Source organism: Anas acuta, chromosome 1, assembly GCF_963932015.1.
Source record: "Anas acuta chromosome 1, bAnaAcu1.1, whole genome shotgun sequence".
In the NCBI taxonomy this organism is placed as follows: Eukaryota; Metazoa; Chordata; class Aves; order Anseriformes; family Anatidae; genus Anas; species Anas acuta.
In genome coordinates, this window is record NC_088979.1 from 165,248,857 (window position 1) to 165,258,871 (window position 10,015).

General features: G+C 43.5%; 1 protein-coding gene across 2 annotated transcripts; it reads left to right on the top strand.

Moving 5' to 3' along the window:
• The first annotated feature begins 4,371 nt into the window (after positions 1 to 4,371).
• Positions 4,372 to 10,015, top strand: KRR1 (KRR1 small subunit processome component homolog). 2 transcript variants are annotated; one of them, XM_068669153.1, is made up of 10 exons: positions 4,372 to 4,527; positions 4,811 to 4,989; positions 5,479 to 5,613; positions 5,841 to 5,966; positions 6,062 to 6,145; positions 6,897 to 6,953; positions 7,283 to 7,453; positions 7,620 to 7,697; positions 7,812 to 7,905; positions 9,410 to 10,015. In XM_068669153.1, the coding sequence occupies exons 1-10, from the start codon at positions 4,464 to 4,466 to the stop codon at positions 9,550 to 9,552; spliced, it is 1,131 nt and encodes a 376-aa protein (XP_068525254.1). In that variant the 5' UTR covers positions 4,372 to 4,463; the 3' UTR covers positions 9,553 to 10,015. The 2 variants fall into 2 exon arrangements, with proteins under 2 accessions (XP_068525254.1, XP_068525255.1); XM_068669154.1 differs by having other exon boundaries at positions 4,374 to 4,527; positions 4,814 to 4,989.

Consider the following 10,015-nt stretch of genomic DNA (forward strand, 5'->3'; position numbering starts at 1 on the left):
TCCTCCGCTTAATGAACAGCTGATATTGGCTAACCTCGTAGAAATAAGAGAGAATTAGTACCAGCTGCAAAATGCATTCACTGGGTAGTGAAACTGGCAGTTGGTATTATGCCTGCTATAAATATTTTTAATTAAAAATTGTTTTCTGTCTCTTCAATTGGTATAATAGCGATGATGCTTACTGAGAGTTACTGAAGATGTAATAGGATTCCCCTTCGTGTATAGCAGAGCTATTTATTCTGCTGTAATTTTGCTATAGTGGAAATTTGCATAATAATGCCTGGATTCTAGTACAAGAGAAAAATAGACCGAGGGAGCGTTTTATCTGTGCTTTGCAGAATAAAACACACCGGCACTGGTGTGAATTCCTAAAAAACCTCAGCGCTCCAAGCCTGGCTGCTCAGGTACAAGGTTAAAATAATTTCAAAAACCTTTTGGGGGGAAATTCAGGGAGGATGGGGACTGAGGATGCTTCTGCTGCCCTGACCTGGGGAGCAGCAGCCCCAGCCCTGTGCCCTCAGTGCTGCGTCCCCTGCAGCACTCTCCTGTGGGCTGGCCACAGTGACAGGGACACCCTGGGGAGCCTGAAGCCCTTAGACCAGCTCTGGCATGATGTTAGGTGTGACCTGAACGGGGTAGATGGTGAGACACAGGGGAAACCTCTGTTAACAAACCCTGCTGCGCCTTTGGGGATGTGTGATTGCTCCCTGCACTACGTGGGAGACCTAAAGCAGACAAGTGATCATTTTCCAATCCCCACTTGACTCTCTTCCCCTCTGAGGCTTTGGACGAGTACTCTGATTTAGGCATTCTCTTCCACCTCCTTCCTCACCCCTGCCTTCCCACTGCCTGCCTCCTGACACATCCATCCCGACCACGCTCAGCTGCACACTCAGGCCCTGGCACAGATTCTGTGGCGTGTTGTTTGCTTTCTGACAACACCCAGGGGCTAAAGTCAAGACAAAAGCCCCATCCTGTCCATCACTGTGTGATGCATGATCAGACATGTCCCCTGCGCCAGAGACCTTTTGATCTAAACCTGCTGCTTTGATTTCATAATGACACTGAATTCCTTCCCCATTTGGCTCTCATCCCTATCTTGGTGACAGCAATTTTATTGCAGCAAGGTTTTCCACAGACAAATCTGTCGACTTTATGTTTTATCTGCCGTTTCTTCCTTCTTGTCCTGGGTTCTTCCTTCTGCACCAACTTGTCTTTGCTGTGGTTTTCCATCTAACCCTTTCAGATGCTCTTATGGTGTGCAGTCCTCTCGTCTTCTACCTCCTTGTTCCTCTTCAGGGTTCAGCGTGTGTTCTATTTCTGCTCTCCCTCTTTTAAAGGGAAGCCCCTGCTCTTGTAAACTCAGCTAGCTCTTAGCTGAGCTGAATTTATGATGACCACCGTCCCCTTTCCCTTATCTCTTCATGCCTAACTTTGCAAGTGCTAGCTACATCTGAAAGCTCTGTTATTGAGTCAGTGATATTCCTCTCCATTTCTTGCAAAATCTTCCTCTTGTCTTCCCAGCCTCAAAATATGAATAGATATCTGACTGTGTGAATGCTTGCTTTTTTCTCGGCTTCAACCCTACCAGCAGTGAAGGTGAGCTGTTATTTGTTCACCGTGTCCTTATGCCAAGGTGCGGATTGGTGAAAAGATAGCTCAGAAGAATGGGAATTAGCATATGATCCCGAGATGATACACTAAGTCTCCTTCTCCTGAAAGTCATGTTTTCCTCTCCCACTTACAGCCTGCCAGCTGTGATGACCTCTACCTCCCCAGGCATTTCCCCAGCTCTCCGCAGAGCTGGCAGCAGCACGGTGGCAGCGTGGTTTGCAGTGGGCACTGTCACTTTTATCTGTCAGCACCTCTGCAGATCGCTGCATTCAGCAGCAAAGACGAGAATTAAACAAAACCAGAAAAGTGACTTACGCCCCAGTGAGAGAAAGTGAGGAGAGGAAAGAGAACCAAAGAGCACAGCCACGCCAGTCCGAGGGTGCAGAGGTCATGGCAGCAGGATAAGGAGTGAATCCAAGGGACTTTTCTAGAGATGGCTGGGCAGGCGGGTTTCTGTTTGACTATTTTTGTTCTGCCAGTCTACCTCTGAGCATTGGGTCACTTGGAGTCACAATTTTATTCAAATAATGAAAGACCTCGATACTAAAGCAAAAAGGACAACAAATTTGAGACCTTTTTTCAGCATCTAGTCCAGTTAATATGTTTTGGTAGTTGGTTTGAACAATGTTTTGATCAGTTGGGATGTTTTGTATGGAAAAGCTGATGATTTAAGACCCGGTCACACCCAGAGTAGCTCTCATTTACCCATGTGGCTGTTTCCTGCCCTGCTGTAAACTAAAAGAATTAAGAACACCCTTAGCCAAGATAAATTTGAAATACAATTCTCCAGTTATTTGAATCAAAAGGCAGTATTGATTATTTAATTATGCAGAAACGATCCAGATGCTGAGCATTTACTACAGATTAATGACCATCCCAGAGCAGTTAATGGCCCTTCTCGCTGCCATCAACACAAGCTGCTTATTAATCCCTGGAAAATGGCTTGCATAACAATCATAACCTGCTGTTAAAAGTTTATAAATAGATAAAAGTGTCACATGGATTTACGAGTGCTGAGGCTGAATGGGATCTGTGTGGCGTTTCTAGTGAATGAATGCCATGTGCATGAGCTCATCTGGTTGCTTGAATTATCACAAAATCCCAAGTTGCTCTTTTGGATTTGAAAATGGCATGTAAGAAAGTGCCAAGTGGCTGGAGTCCTATCTACTGACAGGGAAATAATTACTTTGCTGCATAATAAAGAGGCACCTTCAGCCTAACGGCAGCGCTCTGCCCTTTTTATCGTACAGCCTGAAGTGCATTTAAGGGAGGCTGTGCGGCTGTGCTGTTTCATTCGTTTGCTTTGCTTTTATCAGGGAAACAATGTGTGCACATACACATATATACATGTACAGAGCTGGCCCGGGTGCCCCCAAAGCCCAGCAACCATTCAGCAGGCGTAGGGGTCTTGCTTGACTGAGACCTCTGAACTCAAAAGAGCCTTTCAGAGCCTTTTGCACCCAGGTCTCTGCTTCACACATGGGGAACGTGGTACACGCTCCGTGCTGCCAGTGAAAGCTGCTCTCAGGAAACGTGTTGTCCCACCGCAGCACAGCCGGAGCTCCCTGCAGCAGCCCCGGTCCCCAGGCAGCTGTCCCCACCTCCTCACCCCGCCAGACACGCTGTGGCTGGTTATTGCATCTGAGCAGTGACTAATAAAAATGCTATAAATATGTTGTCATCTGGAGCCTGAGCAGGCAGCCCAGAGCAGCAGAGGGGTCTGTGGGAGCATCCCATCTGTGTCAGGAATTAGGGAAGTGGCTTCCCCATATCCGACCAGACTACAGACCCCGAGGTACGAGGCAAGCTGAGAAATTACTGTCTCCTTCAAAGAATCAGACAGGAGGGGACCTGAGGGACCTTCCTGAGTCACAGCTTCCAAGTCTGTTAGTGCAACTGCCTGCAATTCCTATTATTTTTAGCAGACCTGTCTCAACTGGGCAAAGCCACGCTTCAGTGCAGCGCTGCACCACGTCCGCCCTTTCTGTGGGAGAAGCTGGGTCCCACCAGGCACCGGTCCCTTGTCCCCTTCGGTGGCAGAGCCAAGGGAAAGTTTCCTCTCTCAGTGGGCAAGCCCTCAAAAGGCTGGGTTTTCTTCCCCGTACTGTGACATCCTTTCATCCTCCCGTTGAGCCTGGGCTGAGCAAGCAGTATTATTGTTTTATATTTCCAGCCGGCGAGCAACAGGGATGCTCTGTTCCCATTTCCTTGGAGACAGACGTACCCGCAGCGGGCATGCTGCCCGAGAGGCCTGTGAATTGGGGGAAAATAAGGTGTATTTCACCAGAGAGCCTCGAAATTGCACTCATTCCTGTTCGTAGCCAGTCAGAGCAACGTGGCAGAGACCCCACAGCCTTGGCGGTGCTGCCTCCTCCCCACACCTCAACATTGGGCTCCCCATTGCCTCAATTTGCCTTTGTGTTCCCCCTGCCCATGGCTCGCCACCTTCCTGCCCTTCTGTGGTCTTCCCAGTTCGAGAAGCCGATGCCCACGGCCAGCACGGCCCTTGCACAACCTACACCTGCCATTTTTTGGGGTGGGCTGCACTTTGGGGTGGGTGATCCTGGGGGTAGGGGGCGGTGGGACGGGGTGAACTGGGAGGTCTCTTCCACCCTCGTGGTGCTGTGACATAGGGACATGAGAGAACTGATCCGCCTCCTCCGCTCCTCCACCACACCGCATGGGGCCGGAGCTGGCTTTGTGCAGCGCCCCAGTGCCACCTAGCGGGGACATTAAAAAAAAAAAAGGAAAAAAAAAAGGATTTAGAGGCGGGCAGAGGACTACAGCTCCCGGCACACAGTGCGGCCGCGGTTCCGTCGCGGGCGGAAGGTGGCGGCGGGCAGCCCGGCATGGCGGCTCCCGAGGCGGCCGGGACGAGGCCGCGGCGCCCCGGCAAGAAGAAGGCGGCCGAAGGTGGGCGAGGAGCGGGGGGCGAAGGTGGAGGCGGCACGGGCGGCTGCTGCTGTAGTGTCCCCTCTGCCAGGCCTGGGGAGCTTTTTGCATTTATTTTTGCCTAAGCGGGTTAATTCGGTAACTCCCGTGCGGCCAGGAGCGGTGCGCAGCACGGTGCTGAGCAGCAGCCGCGTCCCTGCGCTCGGTTATTTGTGTAGTTAAACGCGGAGGGGGTGTAAGAAGCATTGGTGAAAGAGGAGAAACAAAAACATCATTTTTTTTTTTTTCTTTCATTAATCTATAGCAGTTGATGAATCTGAGCTCCTCACCGTGCCAGATGGATGGAAGGAGCCGGCTTTTACGAGGGAAGACAACCCCAGGGGGCTGCTGGAGGAGAGCAGTTTTGCAACGTTGTTCCCCAAGTACAGAGAGGCCTACCTGAAGGAGTGCTGGCCGCTGGTGCAGAAAGCTTTGAGTGAGCATGTATGACTGCTTTTGTAATAACATTTTGTTATTTAGGATATGTAGGTGTTATGTTGATCAAAACAGCCCACCTTGCTTTTCTGATGTTGCGTGTGTATGCTTCTATACACTTGCGCTTAGGACTTGTGGTGTTCTTGCATTGGAATTAAAATTATACAGAGGTCCCTGTAGCCAGATATATAATTCTTTATAGATGTCAGTAAAGCCTACTGCAGCAGCAAGTGTCAACACCGTCCATAAGCTGACAACTTTGTTGCACCTGAGTGGAACAAGATGAGAGAAGTGGTGTTTCAGACCTTGTGCTCCACATCATCTATCAGTCTATTTCCCTTTCCCTTTCCTTTCCGAATTTTCTTAAGCTGAGAGTCAGTCTAAGAGTTTTGAAGAAGTATCTAGTGTTATGTTTCTTAACTTCATACTATCATGAGATTCTTATTTAGAGATCAATTTACTGTTTGTTTTGTTTTTTCTTCCTCCCAAATGTTGCAGTATGTGAATGCAACACTGGATCTAATTGAAGGAAGCATGACTGTCACTACTACTAAGAAGACTTTTGATCCCTATGCAATCATCAGGGCTCGAGATTTAATAAAACTTCTAGCCAGAAGTGTTCCGTTTGAACAGGTATGTGTTAAATCCAGGAAGATTGTATCAAGTCACATTGTAATACTTATAAAATAGTACATTTTCAGAATGTGGAATTTTCAAGTGGCATCAAGGAATTTGAAATGTATTTTAAAAGTAAATATATCTGCCAGTGAAGACAGGAAAAATAAACAACAGTATTCTCTTGATTCCCATGAATAATACCTTTGTATTCAGATGTTACTACCTTCTGCTTGTATCTTCAGGCAGTTCGCATCCTTCAGGATGATGTTGCGTGTGACATCATTAAAATAGGATCGCTGGTGAGAAAAAGAGAAAGTTTTATAAAAAGAAGAGGACGACTTCTTGGGCCAAAAGGATCTACTCTGAAGGTATTTCTGATAGGCGTAGTAACCGTAAAAATCTTAGACCCAAATTTGTGTCAGATCTTCATCTTACACTGACTCCATTCTATCTGTTGTTGTAGGCCCTGGAGCTGTTAACCAACTGTTATATTATGGTGCAAGGCAACACTGTCTCAGCACTTGGACCTTTTAGTGGGCTGAAAGAGGTAAGGAGAGGCCAAAGTGCAGTTTGTGTAGCACACTTTTGTGCCCAGCTCTGGGGTGGACTACAGGCAGAATTTGGCAACCTCAAGAGTTAGCCCCCTGACTTGTTAGCTAAATGTTAGTAAGGTACATTTACATGAGTGCCCATAGTCTTAGCTTCTGAATTTTGTTGCTGTCTGGGACCTTTCTGTCTTGGAAATAAGGAAGTATTTATAAAATATTTTTTTGTTGTTGTTTTAAAGCGAGGTTTAGCAAAGGTATCGAAGGGATGCCTTCACATATGATTAACACGTGTCTACTTCTGTGTGTTTGGCTTTTGCTCCCATTGCCTGCAATACAGAATTTTCATAGTTAAGAGGTGTAAGTGAAAATACTGCACTGTTAATGATACAGAACTTGGAGGAACATCTAATATATTTTTAGTAATTATGTAGGGAAGGAATGCTTGTTAAAAGCAAAGAAGACCCTAACATCCATGGTAGAAAGAAAGTAGTGCTTGGAGGTCATACTGAAGTATCCTGGAAACCTGACAGTATACATGTAGCTGATGATACTCATGAAGTGCTGTGCCTTCTAGTTGTCCATGTGTATGTTAGCTTTTTCAGTCTACCTGCTTTTGTTTTGTTTGGGGAGTGAGGGAGAGGATTTTCTCTGATTTGTTTTGAAGAAACTTAGTGTACCTTGAATTCTAATTGATCAGACTAAGAAATATATGCTGAGTCTTCTGTTTGTTTTCTTTTCTATTAAATACAGGTTAGAAAAGTTGTTCTGGATACGATGAAAAACATACATCCTATCTATAACATTAAGGTTAGTATGCTCCAGCGTGCACCTTTGTTTACAAGGAAGTACTATGTCCTTCTCATAGAGCTGTATGTGAATAATTACATGTCTTCCCTTTGATTGTTTGCTTGATATCTGCTCCCTTAAACTCTCCCCATCTTGAGACATATTTATCTTTCCATTTTCTCTGGTCATAATTAAATCCCTCAACTCTCGATGCAGGGAGAAATGGAATGTTGAGGTGTAGCGTATTCAATGTAAGAAAGTTTGGTAAAGCCTGTAGTTTGAAGCTCTTGGGTGCTACTGTGATTCTATTGTTTTAATAACTTCTTTGTGATATTCTAAATCTACCAAAGACTTTGATGATCAAACGGGAATTATCAAAAGATCCTGAACTGAGGTCACAAAATTGGGAAAGATTTTTGCCGAAGTTCAAGCGGAAGAACTTGAAGAAACGCAAGGAGCCAAAGAAGAAAAATATTAAGAAGGAGTACACACCATTCCCACCTCCACAGCCAGAAAGCAAGGTCAGCTGAAACTTTATTTGATTATGTAGGAATAAAGCATGATTTGAAATCCTGTTCTTGCTAAGAAGTTGACAGGCCATTTCTGTCAAGTTCTGATTATCTGGTAGTATATATCTGGCTTATAATACATAATTTTCTAACGCTTGTCAGTACTTTTCTTGTGCAGATTGATAAGGAATTGGCAAGTGGCGAATACTTCTTGAAAGAAAGTCAGAAGAAACGAAAGCGAGTGGAAGAGATAAAGGTAAAGTTGTTACAACCCACTATTAAGTTAAAGCCAGAAATCAGTCACTTTCTGATTTCTGTCCCTTTTGCCTTGCTCTGCACTGACACCTGACTTTTTTTTCTTTAACTTTAGGCAAAGCAAGCAGAAGCAGTCAAGAAAAGACAAGAAGAAAGAAATAAAGCTTTTATCCCACCAAAGGAAAAGCCAGTTGTGAAAGCAAAGAAAGGTAACCTGTTTGTTTTTTCTTTTTTCCTTTTTTTTTTTTTCCCGTATTCTAAAACCTTTTACTGTTCGTTCCTAGCCTAAGTAATTATGTGGAGTTACAGCCATAGGAAATGAGAAAGGTCGTGCTGGAAAAAAAATAATTCTAGCAGCTAAATGCATGGGTGGAGTTGCTAGAGACAGTACAAAGATTATTCAGCCTGTAACTCTCTATCTGTTAAAAGACAGTTCTCTTAGAGCATTTTCCAGGTGGAAATACTGGGGTAGCCGTCTCAATTGATTCTTTCAACTGTATCAATCCTTCAGACTTCTAGTGAAGCTGCCGTAACTTTTGCAGTTGAATGCTAGCTATTTTTTAAGAAAAAGAAACCCATAAGCAATATGTATCTGAAAACCTCTGCCACGAGTTAAGTATTGGTATAAGATAGGAGAAATAGCATTATCAAAAATTAAAGCTGTAACATAGGCAGAGTGAGAAATTGTCTGAGATGATTTGTTTTTTACACAGTAGAGAAAAAAGTCTTTTTAGTTTCCTGGATTCATTGATTGTAGCATATATTTATTCACTGTATTAGATACACTATGTACATACAACACTTCTTTGTGATGGCAGTAAATTTTCAGTAATCTTGTGACTGACTGCACTGTATCTCACGTACTGTGCTCTTCCAGCTGATGTGTGTTTTGAACTGAAATCCTTCAGTCTTCCAAGGATAAATGACAGCAGTAGTTTGTACACAGAGAAAAACTGAGATTAAAAAAGGACACCTGAAAATCACAGCTGGGTGTAGGAATTAACTATGTGAGACAGGATAATTAGACCCAAACTCATGACTGCTGCCCAAAAGAGAAAATGCCGTGACCTAGATGAACGTAGAGTAGTTTATTCGTGTTGCTCACTATTAAGATTCTTAAGTACTCTGACACTGTCTTAGGAAGGTTTTCATGAGGGGGTCAGATCAAAAGGCTTTGTCATATCGCCACCAACCAACACTTCCCCATCCTGTTTCCAACAGTGGTCGTTAATGGATGACCAGGGGAGGAGTATGAGGATGGTACAGTTACATGCAGAAAGATAAAATGCCATGAATAATTATGCAGCCAAGAACTGAATAATCAAAAATTTCTTCTTATGCGAGGCTAACTAAACCATAGACATGTCCAAGAGAGCATGTCCATATTAATTTTGGTGAAGTACAGCTGTGGTCTGATGAGTGAGCGATAATAATTTGTATGTATGCAGTGTATGGTATCTGTGTTCAAATGCAGATGTATAGGATTTTTATATGACTGTTTTCCTTTGAATTCCACTGAAAGAGGTTTGTGTATAATGCTAATTTCAACAAAAATTACAATAGTTTATAAAGTCATTAGTGAGTATAAAATGAGTCCTAACCAATGCCACAGGATGCAGTTTACTGTGGATACATATAAAGTCATCTCATAGACTGTTGAAAGTTAGAAAAGTAAAATTCACATCTGTTATCCTTGTGTTTTTTACCGTGTAGCTTCCACTGAGAAAAAAATTGATATTGAAGCCATCAAGGAAAAAGTAAAGAATGCAAAGAAGAAGAAATTAGGAGCACTTCCTATGGAAGAAGTCAAATTAAAAATGGCAGCAGATGAAAAGAAAAAAAAGAAAAAGAAGTAATTCACCACTTGAGATACTCACTTTTCTCCTACATTAATGAACGTTTTCACACTTGGAAGACCCGAGACTTGGAGTAAACCATTTCTCGCCATTTCTTGCATGGACAAGAAAATGCAAGATAAAAAGATCATTCTCTTTTCATAAGCACATGTTAACTAATGGACCTAATGCGGCTGTGCAAAATTGTCAGGGTTGGTGTAGAAAATTTTCTCTGCTGTATTGTTTGAGGAAGTAAGACAGTGTTTGGGTAATATCCATCTGCCAAAAGCGAACGTTTAGGAGTTTAGGATGCAGAATGTTAAACATTGAGAGAACTCAGTAGGAGTTTAAGGTAATACTTCTGTGAAAGACTACCAGATAAGATTAGGAAAATGACAGAATTTATTACAATATTATGCTTTTGTTTCTGTAAAAGCTATTTTTTTATGTCTTGTCTTGGTGGTAATAAACTATTGTTCTTAAA

Excerpts from the sequence above, each read along its gene's own strand:
- KRR1 (XM_068669153.1), top strand. The coding sequence starts at position 4,464 with ATGGCGGCTCCCGAGGCGGCCGGGACGAGGCCGCGGCGCCCCGGCAAG. Across the intron at positions 4,990-5,478 it reads AGAAAGCTTTGAGTGAGCAT|TATGTGAATGCAACACTGGA; the intron begins GTATGACTGCTT and ends CAAATGTTGCAG. Across the intron at positions 5,614-5,840 it reads GAAGTGTTCCGTTTGAACAG|GCAGTTCGCATCCTTCAGGA; the intron begins GTATGTGTTAAA and ends TTGTATCTTCAG.